Genomic DNA, 24492 nt, shown 5'->3' with positions numbered 1-24492 from the left:
GTGACTATGAGAAAAAAAAAAGCTTCAAAACTAAAGAGCACAAGAACCAAGAAAGCATAATAACAAACCAAGCCAAAGGGCACCATCCTTACATGTAGTTTTCTTAATTCATGCTCACAGCTGCAGCTAGAAGAGACACAATTCTAAACTGGCATATTTGTCCTCAATAAGTACACCTTGATATTCTGATGTATTTATGCTAATATTGCTTGTTGTCCTTTGTAAAAGATGGCAAGGTGTTCCAGTGAACCATACTGTTTATCTCTTCCTTTTCTGCCACCAAACTGCAAACCTTCCACCATGTGTGAAGGAAAAATATTAAGCAAAAGGTGAAGGATAAATAATCTTTGCTTAGTCTAATGGAGTTGTTTTGTGTCTCCATCTGTTTATGTTGAGAGCATTCCCAACAGGGTTCTTCTTGGTGAACTTCTTCAGGAGTCCTTCAAACACAGATGTGAGTTCATAAAAATTGTTGTGGGAGAAACTATCGTCTAGAATTCTTCCAGAAAAAGAGGGGGACACACATGTTGACAAGTCATTATAAGAGGGAAAATGCTGCATTTATAAGTTAAAACTCTTAAAAAAAAAAGTCTACCAATAAGCCAAGAAATGTGGTGAGTATGACTGAAAAACCCACTCCAATGAAAATCGAGTTTCTTGGTGTTTTACACATGTTCTTGTAGCATTTTTCTTGTGATGGAGGACATAAAATAATTTGATATTAAAAACTGCTTTTCTGAGTATTTCTTTTTTTCAAATCAAGTTGGATCATGAGTAGATAAAAACCTGTGGATTGAAAAAGCTTGAGTTTGTGGCACGGCAACTGCCATGGTCGGGCAAAAGTCTACCTTCTTTTCAACATTCTGAAGCATCTTCCTGCCATTAGATCCAGTGTAAAGTCTTTATTTTCCTCGTCTGAACTGACATCTCACTCATAAATGTACAGCTGGATAGCTCTGATTTTGCTTACCATTTTTTCTGCAACGCTACCGTTACCTTGGCATTTTGAGAGCCTGTAAGCTAGCGGAAGAGTGTGTAAACAAAGGAATGCTGGGAGAACAACATAGTTTCACTTCTATCCAGTTAGAAAAAGATACCCACACATATTAAACTCACAATATTACAAGCAATTTTAGTGTTAACAAAAAAAGGTCATTTATTTTATTTTTTTTTCAAACCTTTAAGATCCATTGAGACAGGATCATCTTTTCAAGGGAGATCTGGGATGAAAGGCACAATTGGATAAAACTAACAGTTTTACAAGACATAAAACAATTAAAAATTACCAGTATATCAAAAATAAAAAAAAAGGTTCAAAACAGTCTGGTCAGAAGTGACGTGCATCATTCTTTTAGGTGCTCAAAAAACTCAGCTTTAAGGTAATTTAAAGAATTACATAGACGTAGAGTTTTAATATTATTCCAGGTGAGTAGTGCAGTATTAAGGAGGAAATAATTAACGCCTTAAAACTTTTCTTTTGCCATTTTGAAACTCAATTTGGTTTCTCCTAAACAGTTTCTTTATGGCATTCAGCACTTCTTCTGTCTTAAAGGAGTAAACAATCGGATTTAACAGAGCTGGGATGGTGTGTGCCAAACAGGAGTTTATTATTCTGGTGTTGGGCTGTAGGTTAGAAGTTATTGCACTGACGTTGGTAATCACCAAAGGTATAAAAAAAGTTGCGGCAAGAATGATGTGTGATGAACACATTTTTAGAGCTTTGAGTCGTTCTGCTGTCGATGCAATCCTGCTTAGAGCAATTGAAATGCAGGCATAAGTGATAGCTATGAGTATGATAGGAATGCACAGGACTAAAAGGAAGGCAGCATATGCCATAATGTTATTTATAGAGTTGTCATTGCAAGCAAGGCGAAATATTGGTCCATGGTCACAGTAAAAACTTTGCACCTCTAATGAACCACAGAAAGACAGACGATTAAGAAGCCCAACTGTAGATGACCATAGTGTGATCAAAGCTAACCACATAAACAGCAGAATCACAGCAACAGATCTCTTAGACACGATGCTGTGGTACCTCAATGGGAAGCAGATTGCTACAAATCTATCATAGGCCATACAGACAAGAGTCCATGACTGTAAACTTCCAAAGAACATAACAAAAAACATGTAGCTTAAACAAGCCTCATATAAAATATATCTCCTTTCAAACAAAAATGTGTCCAAGAGTTTTGGGATAAGAGCTGTGCTTCCACACAGATCTGTCAAAGCTAAGTTGAACACGATCATGTATTTGGGAGAATGAAGAGTCCTCACCAAGCAGATAACTGAGAGGAGAAACACATTTCCAATAACAGTCATTACATAGACAAAACACAAGAAGACATAAAAATACTGAGTGTAAGGAATGTTGTAAAACCCACTAATGTAGAATTTTTCAGGGCGAAAAAATGTGATGTTCAAAACCACTCTGGCTCTTTTTTCTTCAACCATCTTTTGTAAAAAAAAAAAAAGAAGAAGTGAAAGATAATTGTTTAGTGCTTTAATCCTTAACTGCAGCAGAGCACTGCATGACAGCATGATCAGTGTCTGAATATTTATATGTTCACTTGTGGTGTAAAAAAAATGTGATGACATGCTTCAATGATTTCCATCTTAATTGGATGATGCAGCAGGTGATTTGGATTATTTTCATCCTAACCTTAACAATAACCTGAAAGGGGAAAAAAAAAAAAAAAAAACACGCACAAACAGATTACATAATAAACTTAAACTTGTTTTTGTAAAATTCCACAATTTCTTTTTTTTTTATGAAAATGGGTGCTCACACTGATAGTCTGACATACTATTAAACATTAGACTGTGTGTATTGTACATTTATTTATTTTGGTCTTGGTTTTTAATTTAAAATATTTATTCATTCAGACGCTAAGTGTTACTATGTATAAGAAACACAAAATCAATAAAGTTTGATTAGACATAATCATACTCCAGTGTTTCTAACATTGATTGTATAAGATAAATGTACCAAATGAAAAGGACTTCGTTCCAACAAAATGAAGGCCGTTCAGTTATATGTGACACTGCTGTTGCTATGTTGCTCTTATTGGTCAGAGTTGGTCAAAGTTTAATTTTTTATGGCATTCACTGTAATGGAAATATATATAAATACATATACATTTCCCCCTTCATTTTCACACATGACATTTAATGAGTGACCCTTGTATACAGTTGGAAGCCAGCCACAATTTCTTTGTTTCTTGGCAGTGCATTCTGATCATGATGTTTAACATTTTGATTTCATTAGAACAGCTTTTCAATTTTTAGGTAAAACTGTAGGTCAATATCTTAAGTTCCTGATTAGAGTTTGTTTGTGTTACTGTATAATAGGTGATGGGCCCTCCTAAAAGCGGAGAATCTGCAGACTCCTCTCTGCATCTTTCCAGCGTCTCTTTTATTTCACTCTGTTGAATAATTACCCTTAAAAACACTTGACGAAAAATGTATTCCATCTGCTCTAACAAGTTTCCACCACAATCATGGTGTCACAAACAGGATTCCTCATATGTTTGTCGGGGCTCGGACCAGAATCACACACAAAGACTCATCCTCACCGAATTCCAAAGAGTAATGATTTTATATATATATATATTAGGGATGCAACAATACAGCTTGTTCACAGTTTGATACTGTCATGGATGGTGGTGAAGGACCCAAACGCAAGAGACAAGACATGGTGGCAGAAACTCACATATATACTTAATAGATTCAAACATGACAAAACCAGGAGAAAACAAACAAGGGACGGGACAGGTGACCTGACAATGCAGAACTGAAGACCAGACACTTAAATAGGCTGAGGACAATTAACTAAATGAAGACAGTTGTGGCTGATTTGACCTGAACATGGTGAGACTGACAGGGAAAACAGAACATGACAAAACCAGATCACAGAATCCTGACAGTACCCCTACCCAAAAGGGCAGATCCCAGATGCCCAAACACCTGTGAGGAGGGCTCTTGTCTTGGAGAAAAAAAAAAAAAAAGTCCAAAAGACAGGGCTCCTGCAGCCAGACTGATGTGAGGGGTATTGGAACCCCTCCAGGAACAGACGTGGAGAGGAGCAGTTCCAGTGACTCTCCCCAGGTACAGGACACATGAAGGGGAGCAGTCCTAGTATCCCTCCTCCAGAACCAGCCAAGGGGGGGACGAGCAGTGACCATCCTCAGGGACAGAAAGGAGCGGTCCCAGTGACCTTCCTCAGGAACAGGCACATGAAGAGGAGCAGCCCCGGCGACCCTCCACAGGAACAGAACAGATGGCCCCGACAGTCCCCCTCAGGAACAGATTACGGGGATGACGAAAAGCATGACGTGAAGACTGCTACAGGAAACCCCATCTGGCATGGCGTGGCGTTGAGTGGCATGGCATGGAAGGTTCTCCTGCTGGGTTCAAAGTGGTCAGGACATACTGTCATGGATGGTGGTGAAGGTGAAGTCCAGCTGTACGTGGAAAATTGTGCGTTTTTACTCTGTAAGTCGTCTTACGCACAGTTCACAAAGAGCAAGTATATGTATATTTTTTTTCTGTGAAATATGAAAATGCTGGTACACTACATTGTGGGTCAACTGTTTTCATTAAATAACAACCACTCATTATCAACCACTAAGAAAAAAGGCTGCAGAGCTTTTACAATAAACATCTGATGGCATCAGATATATATATATTTTGTGTGTGTTTATCTGAGGTAACACTGTAAGTCTTTTGAAATATATCTTGGATGTTTTGATTGTGTCGCTGAGTCATTCAACTTTTAGACTGTGATAGGGCTGGGTGATATCTTGGGCTGTAACGAGTATCACGGTGTTTGAATACTCGCGATCTGCTCCCGAAAATTTGAGGGGGAGAGAGGGAGCAGACGACATGAATACACAGACAAAGTGCTGAATAAGTAAAATGCATATCGTCAAAAATGTCGAACCAAACCGTGGAACGCATGTCGAAAGGTTCAGTTATATGTTGAATATTGTTGCATCCCCAGTGTGTATGTATGTATATGTACATACAGACATATATACTCATATATATATATATATATATATATATACATACATATTTATACATAAATGTATACTCACACACACACTTTCACGGTGCCCCCTTGTTCCCTCCGAGAACAGAAGAAACATTGATTTAATTTGTAATGTTTGGACAGAGGCGATCTTTTATCTTAATAAATAAGGCGGAGAACGAAAGTCTGATTTCTGTTAATAAAGAGCAGCATCGCACCCGCTATGTGGGGTGGGGGATTGGGCTAGACACAGAGCTTTCCGCTATCAGGAACCCAATAATGAGGAAACCGACCATCATTTTATTTTGGGATGGGACATACATGAATTTTCGCACCTGCGTTGTCCAAAATTTGCAGAAACTCCGCTGTTTACCGGGAATTAAGCGAGCACATAAAAAGACTTTTAGGCCCTGCTCTACTAAGGGTTAAAAACAAACGTTCTAAATGTACAATTTTGCATGTGATTTCATATTATGATTATTTCCAGATAATGACATGATAATTGATATGATTTTTTGCAGGCTGGCAAATGCTGTGACTAAAAAAAGTATTATTTGCGATTATTTTCATCATGTTAGCGATTAATTAGTTCATTTTTAAATCAATTCCCATCACTAATATACATTATGGCTGTGAATGTTGATGCGTTAACGCGCGGCATTAATAAAACCTAATTAATTAGTTAATATTTTTTAATCACGCTCAGACGTCCTGCCTTCAGCTGTGATATCAGCGGAATAAAACTCCGTCTAAATTAAACTTAAACCTTTTTTTCATTCTGTGACTGATATGTTATTAAATTAAAGACATAATATGGCATTCATTTGTAATTTTTGGACAAAACCGATGATCTATTTTAATAAATAAGGTGGAAGGCTTCAGCTCTCTCTGTCTGAAGGCTGCGCTGAGAGAGCTGTAGTCTCACCTACTATTCGGAGCGGGGCGGCCGGAGCGAAACAATGCTCTCTGGTGTGAGAAATCCAAAGAGGAAACCAACCATTATTTTATTTTGGGAAGGGGACCAACATTAATTTTCCACAATATGTGAATATAACAAGGAAAAATGATAAAATAAAGATAGTGTCACATAGGAGAGGTTGTGATTGAAATGATACCAAAAACACAAGCAGGTAGTCCTTCGAATTGACAATACTTAAGTAAATTCAAGAGCAGACAAAACTGACTTTTAGAGGTTCCAAAGGAATAAAAATAAATGTTCTAAATTGACAATTTTGTGTTTGATTTTATAATATAATAATTTGCAGATAATAAGTGGCTGGCAAATATTGTAACAAAAAATAGTAATAATAATAATGTAATCGATTCCTGGCCCTAATATATATATATATACACGTAGAGAAAAATACATACATATATATATACAAATAATTGGTTAATTTGATTTGTACTACTTCAAGTAAAATAGAACCCTTGAAAGACATTTTACGAGAGAGACTCGTGATTCAACTATTTTATATATACATTTATATATGTATTTTTTTAAGGATATATACTAGTTTTTTTTTACTTTGATTATTGATCTGCAGATGCAGTTGTAAAGTCTGAAATAGTATGATGTTCACTTACATAGTCTAATGTGTTTTTACTTAAGGATTCCTTATGACTGGATAATAATAATTCAAACAAAGAAAATGGTAAGGCAGAGCAGTGGTAGGCTTATATAATTTGCTTTCTCCCACTATCTTTTAAGCAATCTTTAATTTGATGGATAATAATCCCATGTCTGACATATTTTTGTATGGTTGTAAACTTCTGTTGATTGTTTTTCACATAAATTATTCTTGACTTGATTGCTTGAATTAAGCCGTTTCAAATCATAACTCTTTTAATTTTCAGGTTGTCAATAATCTTTGTCCAGAAGCTCATCCTTCTCCACTGGCCATCCCTCCTTATAAATGTCTGATCTTCAACTGATCAACTCTCTTCTTTATTCTCTCCTTTCTGCAACACTCTGCATGCAAAAATCCCCAGCCCAGTCTACTTTAAAGTTGTACGAATATGCTTGAAAATCAATTGGCTTATTTTTATTTTTTTCTGCATCCCTTTGTATCTTATTTTGATTTCTACTGTTTGTGCTTTCATTTGCCATTATAAAATCATTAAAAATCACAAACTTTCAGCTATCTGCAGTGGGTTAGCTGGTGTGCAGTTTGTAGCTAGATGCTCATAGCAAGATTTGCCTGGCTTTTTTTCCTAGCCTTTTTATGAAATTATTACTTAACTTGTGCTATCTTTTTGGGTCCAGATGACTCCAATCAAACTATTTTTTTGCAGTAATTGTAAAGTGAACCTTTGTTAAATTTGTCTTTTATTGCTGAAAAATTCATTCCTTCAGCTCTCTGATGGCTGCAGTACAAAGTGTGTGTGTGTGTGTGTAAACATCATTATCATTATATCTAAATCAACGTCTCAGATGTCAGCTACAGTGCAATGCAATACATTTTTTGCACCGTTTAGTGTTAACTTACCTAAGGCTAAGAGTTTATGTTAAGTAGAAAACAGAACCTCAACCAAGCTTCGTGTTCATCAGAAGAATTCATGCTCAAAGGGTTGTTGTGTTGCATTTGTTTCACAGAAAAAAATAAAATGCAGTTGAGAAACTAAAAATGACTGTTTGCATAAACTGTTATATTTTCCAAAATTCATTCATTCATTCATTCATCTTCCTGTCCGCTGCTTCCCTTACGGGGTTGCGGGGTTGCCGGAGCCTATCCCGGCTACTGATGATGGGCGAAGGCGGGGTACACCCTGGACAGGTCGCCAGTCTGTCGCAGGGCCATTTTCCAAAATATTAAAACCTAATAACACCCCCTCCAATCTTTTAGAGTGCAAATGTAATATTTGATAATCAACATATAATTTAAAATCACCTAACCATGCAAACTCTGTTAAATAATAACAACAGACCAAATACTTAATAAATCAGGAATCTTTCTTTGTTGCACAGTTTTCATGTAGAAAACAATCATTATATTACAAAAAAAAAAAATCACTGTGCTGGTTCACAGACAAAAACAGATTATAAAATGAAAATCTTAAAAGTATTTTAAATATCCGCAAATATAGGATAAGCTGAAGGTTATGTTAATTTGCAATTATTTTGAGTCTGTTTCTTTGAAACATTTTCTTTATAGCATTCAACACTTCTTCTGTCTTCAAAGAGTAAATAATAGGATTAAGCAAAGAAGGGATAGTGTGTGTAAAACAGGTATTTATTATTCTAATGTTAGGATCAAGGTAGGTGACCACAGCAGCTATGTTAGTGGTAACAATAGGTAAAAAAAAAGTTACCACAAGAATTATGTGAGAGGAACAAGTTTTTAGTGCTCTTAGCCGTTCCACTTTTGATGCAATCCTACTTAGTGCAATAGAAATGAAAACATAAGTTATTACTATCAGTATAAGAGGAATACAGATGACTAGAATTAAAACAACATATGCCATAATGTTATTTAAAGATCTATCATTGCAAGCAAGGCGATTCAACGGCCCATGGTCACAGTATAAGCTTTGCACCTCTAATGAACCACAGAAAGACAGACGATTAATGTTCCCCACTGTAAGGGCACTCAAAAACAAAATTATCAACCATATAACCAGCAGAATCACAGCAACAGATCTCTTAGAAACAATGCTGTGGTACCTCAATGGGAAGCAGATTGCTACAAATCTATCATAGGCCATACAGGCCAGAGTCCATGACTGTAAACCTGCAAAGAACGAAACAAAAAACATGTTGCCCAAACAGGCCTCATATAAAATATATCTTCGATCAAACAAAAATGTGTCCAAGACTTTTGGGATAAGAGCTGTGCTTCCACACAGATCTGTCAAAGCTAAGTTGAACACAATCATGTATTTGGGAGAATGAAGAGTCCTCACCAAGCAGATAACTGAGAGGAGAAACACATTTCCAATAACAGTCATTACATAGACAAAACACAAGAAGACATAAAAATACTGAGTGTAAGGAATGTTGTTAAACCCACTTATGTAGAATTTTTCAGGGCGAACAAATGTGATGTTCATAATGACTCTGGTTCCTTTGTCTTCAACCATCCTTGAATAAAAGGAGACTTGAAAAAAACACAATGTTAGATGATCGTTCAGTGCTTTAACCCCAAATGCACCAGAGCAGTGCATAAAAGCCTGATCTGTGCTTGGCTACTTATATGTTCACTCCTGGTATTAAAAAAATAAATAAAAAATGGTCACAACAATTGTAATGAGGTGATGACATGCTTCGGGGATTTCTATATCAATAAGATCATGTAACAGACAGATTAGTTTTTATCTTAATGGCAACGTTAATTTAAAGGGAAACCAAAACAAACCCAAAAAAGCAAACTTATCACAAAACTTTTTAGGTATTTTATGTATAATTTCTTAATAAACTTAAATATGTGTAAAAGGTTTCTTATGCACTAAAGGTGTGTCAAAATGCATTTGCAGAGTTTTTCATATAAAAGAATGCACCTCAAATGTAAATTTCTGCTTAGGATTGGGAATTACCACACTTAAACTTTATGAATATAAAGAGTGTATTTTGGCTTTTTATATATTACTGTATATATTGCTTTATTTATTTTGACTTCAATATTACAAGATATCAATGTTTCTAACAAAGATTGTGTCACTACTTATTAAGGAAGGGTTAACACGTGAGTGTGTGATTGTTGCCCTGCAACAGACAGGTGACCTGTCCAGGGTGTTTCTTGCCTTCGCCTAGAAGTGGCCAGGTTAAGCTCTGCCAGTACCGTAACCCCAAAAGGGACAAAGTGGCTTAGAAAATGGATGGATGGACGGTTAATGAAAACAATTAATGTAATATTGGTTTTTAAAATCGACATCGGCTTTGCCACATCCACTAAGTGACATTACTCAGTTCTTTTTCTGCTTACTACAATGTCTGGTGCCAGTGGTCACAATGCAGAGGTAAAGCAGTGGAACTTTTATCGTAGGACTGCAGTTTCGGTGTCCACCTTGTCCGCCCATGTGTCAAAATGTCCCTGGGCAAGGTACTGAACTCCACATCGTTCCTGGTGATTGAGGTTGGCGCGAGTGTAAAGCAGCAGAGCTGTTATCAGCGTGTGAATGTGTGCCCGTGGGTAGATGGTACTGTGACTTTGAAGTGCTTAGGGTCCTAAATCAATGTAGAAAAGCTTTATATACAGCAAATCCTCGTTTCCATTGAGGCGTCCGTTACGATACAGTCAGGTCTGCTATTTTGACCATTTCCATTGTTAAATCGACCCATTAAACAGTTCTGACCTTTACCTCTTGAGGGCCTTGATTTTTTGGATGTTTTTTTTTTTTTAAGGCACAGAGAGACAGAGTGATAGTCCTCAAGAAAAGTGTGCAATCTATCGTTCTGGATAAAAAAAAACTTCTTTATGTTGAGCACTACTCCAATGTTCTTTAATAAATGTTTACAAAGCATGATCAGAAGTGTTTTTGATGAATATGGATTGGTAAAGCATATTCTTTGATCGTGGGGGTTGGGGAGTGAGAGAGACCGGGGGATCTCTGTATTCACGGATTTGCGGAGGTCTCCGGCCCCTAACCCCCGGGAATGAGGGGAGAACACTATACGCAATGTACAAAATGTTTAATTCTGACTCTAGGAACTGATAAAAGACCGGAGATGACCAGAGAGGTCTGGCTGGTTCATACTGGGTCAGAGGTCAGTCATGTATTTTGGTGCTAAACCAGTAACATAACTTTAAAGTCTATCCTCTGACAGACAGGTAGCCAGTGTAAAGACCTCAGAACTGGACTGATGTGGTCTACTTTCTTGGTCCTTGTGAGAACCCAAGCAGCAGAGTTCTGAATAAGCTGCAGTTTCCTGATGGATTTTTTTGGTAGTCCTGTAAAAACACTGTTACAGTAATCAAGTCGACTAAAGATGAAAGCATGCACTAGTTTCTTCAGGTCCTGCTTAGACATCAGATCTTTAATCCTTGAGATATTTTTGAGATGATAATAGGCTGATTTAGTGACTGCCTTAATGTGTTTATCAAAATTTAGGTCTGTGTCTATCACTACACCCAAGTTTCTGGCCTGGTTGGTAGTTTTTAGTTGAATAGATTGAAGCTCTGTAGTGACGTCTAACCTTTTTTCTTTAGCCCCAAAGACAATAACCTCAGTTTTGTTTTTGTTTAATTGAAGTAAGTTGTGACACATCCAGTCATTAATGTCCTCAATGCATTTACCAAGAGCCTGTACAGGGCCTCGGTCTCCTGGTGTCAGTCTAATATATATCTGTGTGTCATCTGCATAGCTATGGTAACTAATGTTGTTGTTCTTTATAACCTGGGCCAGTGGGAGCATGTAGATGTTAAATAGAAGTGGTCCCAGGATGGAGCCTTGGGGCACTCCACATGTAATTTCTATTGGCTCAGAAGTGAAGTTACCAATTGACACAAAATATTTCCTGTTTTTTAAGTACGTTTTGATCCAGTTTAGTACTGGCCCAGTGAGACCCACCCAGTATTCCAGTCGTCTGAGTAGTATTGCGTGGTCTACTGTATCAAACGCAGCACTGAGATCCAGTAAAATTAGCACCGACATATTTCCACTGTCTGTATTCAATCGTATGTCCTTAGTCACTTTGGTCAGGGCCGTTTCAGTGCTGTGGTTCTGTCTGAAGCCGGACTGGAAGACATCATAGCAGTTGTTTTTTATTAGTAATTCATTTAGCTGATGGAAAACAGCTTTTTCAATTATCTTACTTAAAAATGGCAGGTTTGATATCGGTCTGTACTTGTTCATTTGAGTTTTGTCTACAGTGTCCTTTTTTAGGAGAGGTTTGATTACAGCAGTTTTCAGTGGTTCTGGGAAAACACCAGATGTTAATGACAAGTTGACAATCTGCAGCAGGGCTGGTTCCAGGATCTTTGAAAATTTTTTGAAAAATTTTGTGAGTAGAATATCCAGACAGCAGGAGGAGGAGTTCAGTTGACATAGAATGTCATGCAGTTTTTTACTGTTTATGGGTTGAAACTGAGCCATTGGATTTATACTGGTTTCTAGTGGATAGGATTCATATCCTAAACTTGTAGTTGATGAAACAATTGTTTGTCTAATATTTTTGATTTTGTCCCTGAAGAATTTGGCAGTCAATACAGGCTTTGGTGGAGTAAAGTTCTGGTGCCACTGACACAGGGGGTTTTGTCAACCTGTCGACTATATTAAATAAGGCCCGAGCATTATGGGAGTTTTTGGTAATAATTTCAGAAAAATAGGACTTCCTTGCATTGCTCAGTTGTAAATTATATAAGTGAAGTTTCTCTATAGATGTCGTAATCAACCTGTAGTTTAGATTTTCTCCATATGCGTTCATATTTCCAAGTATCTCTTTTTCCATCCTTCACGAGAATGGAATTTCCCTATGGAGATTTTTTCCTACCAGAGATCACCTTCACCTTCCTGTCCTCCAATATACAGGAGTAGAAGAGATCCTCTGTCTCGTAGGAAGAGAAGGTCAGTCAGCCTCAGAGGCTTCAGTTCTCTGCGGGGGGTCGGTCCTCCCATGTCCTCCAACTCTCGAGCTGGACTTATTCTTTGGCTTTGCTGCAAGATGGTTCCAGGGAGGATTATCTTTTGATTGTTTGTTATTGTCCACAGATGTTGTTTCTTTCTCCGTAGAATCTGTGCCATTTAGCTGCGTGTTAGCTTTCTCTTCTCTGCTGAGATGAGGTAGTGGCAAAGTTGTGTTGTTTCCATAAAGTCCATTTACCTCCACGTTCACTTCTATGTGGTGAACCTTTGTTTCCAGCACTGTCATCTTCTCCAGAAGGTCTTGGTAATCCTTTGTGTAAAGGAAAGGCATCTTGTTGCTAGTTAGCCTTGTGTTAGCTGCTGCTGCTGTATATCAGGCTTCAGCTGTGTGAAGGGCAACTACATGTAGTGCTCAAGATAAAATGTTTTAAGAGGAATGCAGGAAAAAATCCTTTTGTTTAGAGTGAAAAAGAAAAAAAAATCTGACCTGATGGTTTAAGAATATTCAAAAGTTATTGATGGTGTGATTAAAAGAGAAAAAAGGAAAATAATCAGCGAAAATTAAAAGCAGAAGGGGGAGCAAAGCACTGTGCGTCCGCACTGTAGCAAAGCAGGAAGCAGCAATGACGGATTAAATATGTACAGGGATGCACTTTTAATTAGATCAGGGGGTGTCATGGTGCACCTGCGCTCCTGCTCCACCTCCTGATTGGACCCTGCTGTCGGCATTCATTATCTCATCTCATGCCTACTAAAGAGGAGCCTTCCCCAGCATTCTTCGCCAGTTCGCCACCTTATCTGGTGCAGTACCCTGGTCTTTCTCTCTCGCTTATATGTCTAAAGTAAATTTACTAAGCTTTGCTACGGCTCACCACAGTAACCCTCTGACTCCAGGTTCATCATCCACATGGCGACCTGGGTCAGTAAAGTCTCGTCAACTCCGCCACACCAAGTTAACTCCTCGCCACGCACCATAAGCCGTACTCACCTCCTGGATCTTCGCCCTGCCGCTCCAGATCACCTCATCTCTTAGTTCACCATTTGAAGTCTGCAACTCCATTCAAGTCCTGGCCACAGCTCCACAATCTCCACAGACATTAAAATGACTTTCTAACAGCATCTAACTCCCATCATCCTTCCGGGTTCCAGCATCTGGGTCTGCTTCGCTTCGTTAGCATCACAGGCGGATTTCATCATACAATGCAGCGGAGGTGCATGATCCCATTCATTCCTACGTCTGGCCCCTTCTGGCCAGAAAAACATATAGATAACAATATTTCCTGTTGTTACATCCTTTCTCTTTTTTTCCAAACTAAATAAAAATTACAACTCAGGGTCTCCAATGTAAACAAAAATGACAACAGGACTGCCAACCAGGTGCTCTTCTGGCAACAAAATTAAACAATACAATAACAAGCTATCTTTAACACGTCAATAATATTTTCAGTAACAGATTCTGCTATATTACTGTATACATTTGAACTGCCTTGACACCACCACATCAATTAAGTGTACAGAACCATCTCAAACTAACAAGACACTATAACACATTTCTACATCATTTTTCTTTTCCTTTCTCAACAACAAAGTCCTTGTAACGCTGTGGCGGAATCACTGTTTGGCCAGATCTGGTGATCTGCTTGTTGCATTTGTTTGTGAGTAAAGGTGTGTCTGTACAAGTCTGAGTCTGTGGAGCAAGCAGTCTCTGAGTGAGTAGTCTCACTGTAACCTGGTTTTAGGTCATTCGAAACATTGTGATGTAACAGGTAATAGAAAATCATAGCTGCACAGAATTTTTTTCCACCAAGCGCTGAGCTGCCACCCCCTTTGAATTAGTGCCCCAAGCAGCTGCCGTACTGCGCGTACCAAAAACCGCTACTGCAAGCACCAAAGCTCTGTGAGGAAGCAAGCGGACGAGAAGGAGCTTCGACCAAGCGACTCTCACTAAAGTTCTACAGTACACCAAAACAATGTTTACAGCGTGTGTGTGTGTCAGGTGCTAGACAAAACCTTAAAAACTTTAATTAACTCCCTAGTTTTGTGAGACAGAAGTCCAGCTTTCACATTCTCTCAAGGATCCGAGTGAAACCAGCCCACATGATATGAGTTAGGCACGCCCACTGAGTTTGATGGGAGAATTTGACAGATAAAGTAATGAAATGATGTGCCCACTGTCATGAAATGAATGTTCATGAAATCTTTCATTAAATCATGAAATCTTTCATTAAATCATGAAATCATTCAGTAAATTTAAAATAATTAAAGGTTTCTTAAATTATTTAAAATTTAATTTTAATTAAATATTGACACATTTATTGACCCATTTATTTATTAGATGCCAACTTTAAACAATTATTGACACATTACATGAGTAATCCTTGCTTTGTCTGATGCAGTTATTTGCATCTCCCTTTAGTTATGTTGAGAGCATTTCCAACAGGGTTCTTCTGGATGATCTTCTTCAGGACTCCGTCAGCCACCACAGGCAGTGAGTCGTCAAACTCAGTCACAGATACAAAGAAACAACAGAGGCTGTTATACAGACACAGCCCCCAGAGTTAGTGTTCCCGGAATCTCATAATGATTCCATAAACCCAGACATGTAGATGTGCAAATTATGTTTTTGTAGAACTTTTCACAATAAATAAACCTGATCTCTAAATACCATCATTCTAAGTGAGATTTCAACAGACATGCTCCATTGTACTAAAAACATTAGCCAGTAGCTTACAGTATCTCATGTGCGACCGCGAAATCGTGTTCAGTGTGAACGTAGCATTAGGAATTCCTGTAGAAAGTGCTGTTGTGTTGGATTTGTTTCTCAGAAGATCTTAAAATGCAGTTGAGGAACTAAAAATGACTGTTTGGATCAACTGTTCTATGTTCTAAAATAATAAAACCTTTGAGAGTGCAAGTGTAATATTTGAAAATGAACGCTTCATTTATGACCACATAAACCTACAAACTCGTCAAAATAATGAAACACATTAAATAAATACTTAACAAGTCAGGAACGTGTCTTTGTTGCAAACATTTTATGTGGAAAAAATATTTTATTATTAACAAAAACTTACAGAAACAAAGTAATTTATAAGTTGAAAATCTTAAAACATTTTTAATGTCTGCAAAAAAGTATCAGCTGAAAGTTATGTTTATTTGCCATTATTTTGAGTCTGTTTCTTTAAAACATTTTCTTTTTAGACCAATCTATTACTTTTAAAGGGCTATTATTAATTTGCAGTTATTTTAAGTCTGTTTCTTTGAAACAGTTTCTTTATAGCACTCAGTACTTCTTCTGTCTTTAATGAGTAAATAATAGGATTAAGCAAAGATGGGATAGTGTGTGTCAAACAGGTATTTATTATTCTAATGTTAGGATCAAGGTATGTGACCACAGCAGCTATGTTAGTGGCAATCAAAGGTATAAAAAAAGTTACCACAAGAATTATGTGAGAGGAACAAGTTTTTAGTGCTCTTAGCCGTTCCACTTTTGATGCAATCCTACTTAGTGCAATGGAAATGAAAACATAAGTTATTACTATCAGTATAAGAGGAATACAGATGACTAGAATTAAAGCAACATATGCCATAATGTTATTTAAAGATCTATCATTGCAAGCAAGGCGATTTAACGGTCCATGGTCACAGTAGAAGCTTTGCACCTCTAATGAACCACAGAAAGACAGACGATTAATGTTCCCCACTGTAAAGGCATTCAAAAACAAAATTATCAACCATATAACCAGCAGAATCACAGCAACAGATTTCTTAGACACAATGCTGTGGTACCTCAATGGGAAGCAGATTGCTACAAATCTATCATAGGCCAAACAGGCCAGAGTCCATGACTGTAAACTTCCAAAGAACAAAACAAAAAACATGTTGCTTAAACAAGCCTCATATAAAATATATCTCCGGTCGAACAAAAATGTGTCCAAGACTTTTGGGATAAGAGCTGTGCTTCCACACAGATCTGTCAAAGCCAAGTTGAACACAATCATGTATTTGGGAGAATGAAGAGTCCTCACCAAGCAGATAACTGAGAGGAGAAACACATTTCCAATAACAGTCATTACATAGACAAAACACAAGAAGATATAAAAATACTGAGTGTAAGGAATGTTGTAAAACCCACTGATGTAGAATTTTTCAGGGCGAACAAACGTGACGTTCAAAATGACTCTGGCTCTTTTTTCTTCAACCATTTCTTGAAAAAAAAAAAAGGAGACCTTTCAACCGAATGAAAACTACAATGAAAGATGATGCTTTCTTGCTTTCACCCCGAACAGCAGCAGAGCAGTGCATGAAGGCAAGATTGGCAATTTATATGTTCACTTGTGATGTAAAAAAAGCATGGTCACAACAACTGCAATGAGGTGATGACATGCTTTAATGATTTTCATCACAATAAGATGATGCAACAGACAGAACAGATTATTTTTATCCTAACTTTAACATTAAGCTGAAAGGGGGAAAACGTACGAAAACGGGAAAAAAACTGACAACTCAGCAAACTTCAAATAATATTTGTGAAATGAAGTGAAATTAAAACATTTTTTTATGGTGAAAATGGCTGCACACACTGAAAGTCTGTTTTCCAAGCTGTTTTCCATCAGCCAAATGAATTCCTAATAAAAAAAAACTGCTGCTATGATGTCTTCCAGTCTGGCTTCAGACAGAACCACAACACTGAAACGGCTCTGACCAAAGTGACTGATGACATACGTTTGAATACAGACAGTGGAAATATGTCAGTGCTAGTTTTACTGGATCTCAGTGCTGCGTTTGATACTAAGACGACTGGAATACTGGGTCTCACTGGGCCAGTGCTAAACTGGTTCAAAACGTACTTAGAAAACAGGAAAAATTTTGTGTCAATTGGTAACTTCACCTCTGAGCCAATAGAAATTACATGTGGAGTACCCCAAGGCTTCATCCTGGGACCACTTCTATTTAACATCTATATGCTCCCACTGGCCCAAGTTATAAAGAACAACAACATTAGTTACCATAGCTATGCAGATGACACACAGATATATATTAGACTGACACCAGGAGACCGAGGCCCTGTACAGGCTCTTGGTAAATGCATTGAGGACATTAATGACTGGATGTGTCACAACTTACTTCAATTAAACAAAAACAAAACTGAGGATATTGTTTTGGGGCGTAAGGAAAAAAGGTTGGACGTCACTACAGAGCTTCAATCTATTCAACTAAAAACTACCAACCAGGCCAGAAAATTGGGTGTAGTGATAGACACAGACCTACATTTTGATAAACACATTAAGGCAGTCACAAAATCAGACTAGTATCATCTCAAAAATATCTCAAGGATTAAAGATCTGACTTGATTACTGTAACAGTGTTTTTACAGGACTACCAAAAAAATCCATCAGGAAACTGCAGCTTATTCAGAACTCTGCTGCTCGGGTTCTCACAAGGACCAAGAAAGTAGACCACATCAGTCCAGTTCTGAGGTCTTTACACTGGTTACCTGTCTGTCAGAGGATAGACTTCAAAGTTCTGTTACTGGTTTATAAAGCTTTGAATGGTTTAGCACCAAAATACATGACTGACCTCTGACCCAGTATGTACCAGCCAGACCTCTCCGGTCATCAGGATCCGGTCTTTTATCAGTTCCTAGAGTCAGAACTAAACATGGAGAAGCTGCATTCAGCTTCTATGCACCACAGATCTGGAACAGACTTCCAGAAAGCCTTAGATCTGCTGAAACACTCAGTGTATTTAAATCCAGGTTAAAGAATCACCTGATCTCAGCTGCATTTGGTTAATATGTATTCAAAAGTTTACGTCCGCACTTTTATCTATGCTTGTTTTAAATTAAAATCTTTTTACTTTCTTTTAACTTTATGTTAATGATCACATTTTTACTATTTCTTTTAATTGTTTCTTTTAATGTTTTATGTAAAGCACTTTGAATTGTCTCTGTACATGAAATGTGCAATACAAATAAACTTGCCTTGCCTTGTGCGCCTCTTCCGGGTGTGGCTGCATCTCTGCACGCTCTGTCTTCCTCCCTGCAGTCCTGGAGGGTTCTGCTCTTCCAGTCACTCAGTGCGCATTGGCCCTGATACCTCAGCTGGTCCTAGCACATCTGCCATCTCCCAAGCATCTGCGGTGCACCCGTACGTCCCTCAAGAGGCGAACGTTTCTCCTTGACTGCATTCCCTCATTCTTTAGGCTAAATATATTAAATAGTTTTTACTGCTGTTGCCTGGATGCAATCAGAGTATGTCGGCTGGCCACTCCTTAACTGCTGTGTTAAAATCTGCTGACCCTCAACTCTCCCAGAATTTGTCCATCGGTAAATGCTTGGTAGCCTTTGGCGTTTTTCGGCACGCTCTTTGCTCTACTTACCCTGACCGGAGGTCTGAGTTGGACAATAATTTGGCTTTTAATTGTTGATCTCCACCTAAAGTATTGCAATGGGCTGTTCTACCAATATCATAAATCCTTTGCGAGCAACGCTGCTTTCTTTTTGGCTCAGCACACTGTGCACCTGGACTGGTCAGTTTTGGATACTGCACTGCTGGTCATGCTGTTTCCAGGGTATGACAACACTTTGTCCTCCATTGCCCTTTCAATCCCCCCTAGCCTCTGTCGCTTTAGGTGCCCCCCTTCTGTCTCTGCTGTTCCTGATAGGTGTGGCTGGCAGGTTATTTGCAATCTGAGGGATTGCTTTTTGGTTCCTAGTCGGTGCCAATTTCGGTACTTCAGCAATAAAAAAAATATGCCTACATCTCCCCAAATCAATAAGTTTTCCTTCCCAAGTCCCACACTGACACATGGTTAAGACCTCCACGTCAAAAAATTATGTTTTGAGTCGCAAACTGGCAGTCCTCTCCCCTTTCGCTATGCTGCGAATTCGCTGCTCGCCGTGTGTCAAACATGTGATCTTGAGTTTGTCTGAGGTGCTAAGGGGTTTTAATCTGACTCGGGGGGTGTTTCTGCATGACAACGGCTTCCGCTGTTTCTGTGTCTTTGAAGGATGTCCCTCGTTAACCCGGGCTGAGGAAATAATGGGGACCATTTTTTTATTATTATTGTCTCCACGAAAATAAGTAAAATATGACAGTTCAGGAGACCCGAGCTGGCAGCCCGTGCTCCCCGCAGCGGCTGTCTCTCTCCCGCCGTGTGGAGCTTGCGAGCTCTGCTGTAGTCAGGGAGGCTGCAGCCAGAGAACCGCGGCGCTGCAACAGCACAAAAACGCTGGTATTAGATTAGCATTTTGCCCTCTGATTAGGTCACTGAAAACCTCACATGCCAAAAGCTGAGTTCCTGATTGGCCAATGCAACGCAGCGACCTGCCAAACTGATCTGCTGTGAAATACAGTCCGACATTCGAGAGCTGCGCGTTCTCATCAGTGCTTTTACATGACCCTGCCCACTACCGCAGGAAAGGCAATGGGATTGGCTAGAACTTCAAAGTATAGAAGAGAGTAGAATTGATTGACCTGTCCAAAGACCGACAGAAATTCAATGACACTAAGCACCGAAATGCAGCACCGTTTGAAGCAGCTTCTTTTGGTTTCGGTAGAACCGCAAAACTCATAACGGTTCCTATTTGGAACCGAACTTCGGTACCCAACCCTAGGTTTCATATGCAACTTTTCTTGTGTTACACGCCGCCAGACTGCTTTTAGCGCTGAAGCTAATCGAGAGAATCCGGTCGATTTCCAAACTAAAAGATTTCCGTCACATAAAAAAAATAAATACGGGTATGATTTATTAGTTCTTCCGTGGCCCGGTGGTTGGGGACCACTGCTTTAAAGATTCACAGGTGGTGTCTGCACTCCTGGCTTCTCAGAGTCACAAGGATTATTTAAATGGGCCTTTAGCTTCTCCCCATTTTTCGCATGAGCCCTATTGGCCTTACCACCAGGAAGTACTCCAGAAAGAAGGGACTGATTTTTGACTCATCACCTCCTCACTGTGGCCTCATTCCAACCACTAACATCCCGGCCATTCCTTTCTTCCTACATTATCCCTGCTGGCTGTTGTGCCTGGCTCTCCACAGCTGATATATATGATGTGTTCAAGTTAGTCCCCATTCATCCCTCTCAGTGGCCCCTGTTTGGATTCAATTGGGCTTCCCGGTTCGTTGTTATTCGCCTTACTTTTGGTTGTAGGGATAGCCTGACAATATTCAATCTGTTATTCAATGCTCTATGCTGTATTTGGCTAAATCGCATAAAGCTTTCAGCTGTTTTACACCTGCGGAATGATTTCCTCCTATATTTGCATCCTTTTGTTGATGGACCGGTCAGAAAAAAAAGAAAGAGGAATGTTAGAGAGGGGAGTAAGAGGACAAAAGACAGGTGAAAAAAGGGGGGGGTTAAGGAAACTGGAGGATGATTGGGGGGTTTAGAAACATTAAATAAGTAAATGTTTCTTTTCATAGCACCTTTATTCAGATAAAAATCATGAAGTGCTTCACAATAGTAAATACATGTACAATTACAATCAAATATAAAAACCCCTTGAACTGACTTTTGAAGCACTTAACAGAGTCGATCTGTCGTAGTAACCACCAGTAATCCTACATTGTATTCCTGCATTTCTTTGTATGCACTCTCTCGTACAGCCCCACACAACCCCAACCTAACTCTGAAAACATTCATGGATTTGTTTCACTGCAAGTGGATACATAAGAACTGGAGCAGACCAGGGACACTTTGGCCTGCCTGTGGCATTTTCTGCATTACCAACCTGAGCTTTATCTAACCGCAGGTTTTCATCTGGTCTTCATCAATTATGACTTCCATAAAGAGATAACAAGCAAGACTGACTGTACAAACATTGTCCACAACAAGAGGCACTTAGTTGCAATCTGCGTGTATGTAGCACTTTTGATTAAGCAAAGGTGTAAAAATGTTGTGGGCTAAACAGGTTCTCTCAGGGAGGAAGTGTGGTGGTGTAGAATCACACAAAAGCTGGATTGATTGGATGAACTATATTTACAGTGAAAAGAACAATACATGACAAAGACAATATATACAGGGTAAATCAGTCCAAAATTTGTCCATTAGTTTCCTTTAATTTAACCCGCTTTGGGTGTTAAGGAATAGTTTGTTTGTTTGTTTTTTTTGTAGATGGAAAGCAAGCTCCAATGCTTGATGGAATGGACTGTTGGAATGTTTATGTAGATTTGTTTGTCCTACCACATTGGTAGGGACTGTGGTTCACTTGGTCCAGGTCGGCTGGGTTGGCTCGCCATGAGGAGATGAGAACTTTTCCCCAGTGTAAAATCCTGGCCTGCATGAACAGGACCAACATTCATTCACAATATTGACTATGCATATTTCATTTCTCTGAATAACCTTAAACAAGTTAATCAAAACATAACATAATTAGCAATAATCAACATTAACAATAATCACCATTAATTATCAACATTAGTTATCAACATGCGCATGCTTTGACAATTCATTTTGTTCATTTTTGATTTAGAGTACTCAGGATCACATTTATCACATTGTTAAATCACATTTAACAATATTAAAAGGTTTTTTTTATTTTTCTTCCTTATAGCCGCTTCTTTTATTTTGACATGATCTTAAACCAAGATGCAGGGAGATCAGCTGGCGCTGGTCGCCGCACAAAAGGAAAACAACGGCATCACTCACCAGTCAAAGGGTGAAAATTATCTTAACAGCTCAATTTGTGCGAGGCGTTCTGCAGCAAGGGTGTAGCTGTCAAGTCCAGTGTTTCTCAAACATCTCTCCGCCACGTATTTGTATTGACAGGACGCGGAAGTCGTCAGTGAAATCGCGCTATGAAATCACGTCCTGAAATCTCGCGATATTTCCCGTGAGTGTTTGTCAGTCTAAATCAGTGTTTTTCAACCTTTTTTGAGCCACGGCACACTTCTTTCATTGAAAAAATCCCGCGGCACACCACCAGCTGAAAATGTGAAAAAAAGCTTATATTAACATAATAAATGTTGTATTGTTAATATTAAGTGTTTTTTTTAGCATTGAAGAATGACGTTATATTATAATTGCTTGAATATGAATCAAATAAACACAAAGAATAAAGTATTTTATAATCTTTCATATTTATTCTCACTCAGTGTGAAACCTGGGCCTGTTTGAATGAACACAGAGCTGATATCCTGGCAGGAATCGATGAAAGGCACACACGGAGCTCTTCCTCCACAGTTCTCAGTCTTTCTCTGTGTTTAGTTTTTACAGCAGTCAGGCTTGAAAAGCTCACCTCACACAGGTATGTTGTGGAAAATGGGAGCAATGTCAAAATAGCTTTGTTGGCCAGCATGGGGAACTCCTTGGCAGCTGCCAACGAAAACTGTCCAAAGGTAGATCAGCAAAGCTTAGCTTGAGGCCACGATCTTGTTTCAGTTCAGTTAGTTCCTCCTGCTCCTGTAAAGTCATGTCCTTTCCAACAGCTGATGCTGAGCTGAATGGGTCCCTAACCCAGTCAAGGTACTCTGTGGAAGCTGAAGAGAAATAAAATGCCATCTTCTCCTCAAGAGTTTTCAAATGTTTGACTATTATCTCACACAGTGCAGCAGTGTTAACATCTTGCCATTTATTGGTGAGTGGGAACATTTCAAGATTGCCCCTCTCCATATGTTGCTGCCAGAGTTGCACCTTTGAACGGAATCCATTTATTTTATCTGTACTTGTAAGCAGGTTTTCATTTCGGCCTTGCATTCGTGTGTTCAGTTCATTCAGATGATGAAAAATATCTGCCAGGTATGCCAGCTTTGCACACCACTCATCACTTGCTAGCAGCTTTGCGTAATCAGACCCCTCATTTGTCAGAAACACTTTAAGTTCCTCTCGCAGCTCATACACACGGGCCAGCACCTTGCCGCGCGACAGCCATCGGACCTCCGTATGAAACAGCAAGGCTGTATGCTCCGCTCCCATTTCCTCACACAAAGCCGCAAATATGCGACTTTTCACAGGGCGTGACTTCACAAAGTTTACTATGCGCACAATATCATCCAAAACAGAAACAAGGTCTGCTGGTAAAGTCTTGGCTACGAGGGCTTCGCGGTGTAAAAAACAGTGCGTAATGATCACATCTGGGTTTTTTTCCTTCACTCTGCTTACAAAGCCTTTGGTGCGCCCGACCATGGCTGCAGCTCCGTCAGTGCAGACACTCGTGCAGTTTTCCCACTTAAGTCCTCCTTTTTCCAGATATTCTGATGTGACCCGAAAAATTTCCTCTCCTGTTGTTTTTCCTGGCAAAGTCTTGCAAAATAGAAAGTTTTCTCTGATTGTGTCTCCATCTACAAAACGCACATTAGCCAAGACTTGAGCATGTCCACTTATATCAGTAGACTCATCCAGTTGCAACGCAAATTTATTACTGATACGGATCTTGTCCAAAACCACACTTTCTATGTCTGCAGACATCTCATCAATACGTCTGGAAATTGTGTAATCCGATAGAGGGACATTGGCTATTTCTTTAGCCGCTTCGGGTCCGAGCATCTCATTTACAATGGCTTTGCAGGCGGGAAGTATTAATTTCTCCGCCACAGTGTGGGACTTTTTTGATTTAGCCACAAGTTCGGCTACGTGGTAGCTAGCTTTAAGGGCTCTCTCGTTTACCTTTGTGGTTTTTTTCATGAAAGTTGCTTGTTTCTCCTTTTGTTCACGCAGGCGAACAAAATACTGCACATTTTTATTTTGAAGTGAAGAGTGTTTTGTTTGGAGATGGCGTTTAGGCTTACTTGGGACCATAGCACTGTTGGAGAGCTTTTCACCACATACCAAGCACAACGGAGTCGGTGCCGTTGCATCTCCGGTAAAAATAAATCCAAATGAAAGATAGCTTTCGTTGTATTGCCTCGCGCCAGAAACTTTGCTGGACGTCTTTGCTTTCTTTTGACCTCCACTAATACTAGGGCCTTCATCTGGGTCCAGATTTTGTCCAGGGTCCAGTTC

The 24492-nt window shown here is 39.1% G+C and overlaps 3 protein-coding genes across 3 annotated transcripts; all 3 read right to left on the bottom strand.

Annotated features, from left to right (window-relative positions):
• Positions 1-852: 852 nt before the first annotated feature.
• LOC112142539 (olfactory receptor 146-like) lies at positions 853-2471 on the bottom strand. The gene has a single exon (XM_024265974.2). The coding sequence runs from the start codon at positions 2449-2451 to the stop codon at positions 1456-1458; it is 996 nt and encodes a 331-aa protein (XP_024121742.2). The 5' UTR covers positions 2452-2471; the 3' UTR covers positions 853-1455.
• Positions 2472-6307: 3836 nt separating this feature from the next.
• Positions 6308-9404, bottom strand: LOC112142538 (olfactory receptor 146-like). The gene has a single exon (XM_036215101.1). The coding sequence runs from the start codon at positions 9191-9193 to the stop codon at positions 8135-8137; it is 1059 nt and encodes a 352-aa protein (XP_036070994.1). The 5' UTR covers positions 9194-9404; the 3' UTR covers positions 6308-8134.
• A 4723-nt stretch (positions 9405-14127) lies between these two features.
• On the bottom strand, positions 14128-16755 carry LOC112142533 (olfactory receptor 1M1-like). The gene is made up of 2 exons (XM_024265969.1): positions 15796-16755; positions 14128-14304 (listed from the first exon to the last, which is right to left on the bottom strand). The coding sequence occupies exons 1-2, from the start codon at positions 16753-16755 to the stop codon at positions 14128-14130; spliced, it is 1137 nt and encodes a 378-aa protein (XP_024121737.1).
• Between the last annotated feature and the right edge of the window lie 7737 nt (positions 16756-24492).

Source organism: Oryzias melastigma, linkage group LG14 (assembly GCF_002922805.2).
Source record: "Oryzias melastigma strain HK-1 linkage group LG14, ASM292280v2, whole genome shotgun sequence".
Lineage (NCBI taxonomy): Eukaryota > Metazoa > Chordata > Actinopteri > Beloniformes > Adrianichthyidae > Oryzias > Oryzias melastigma.
Note: the sequence above shows the minus strand (reverse complement) of the source record. Positions and strands in the feature narration are given on the sequence as shown.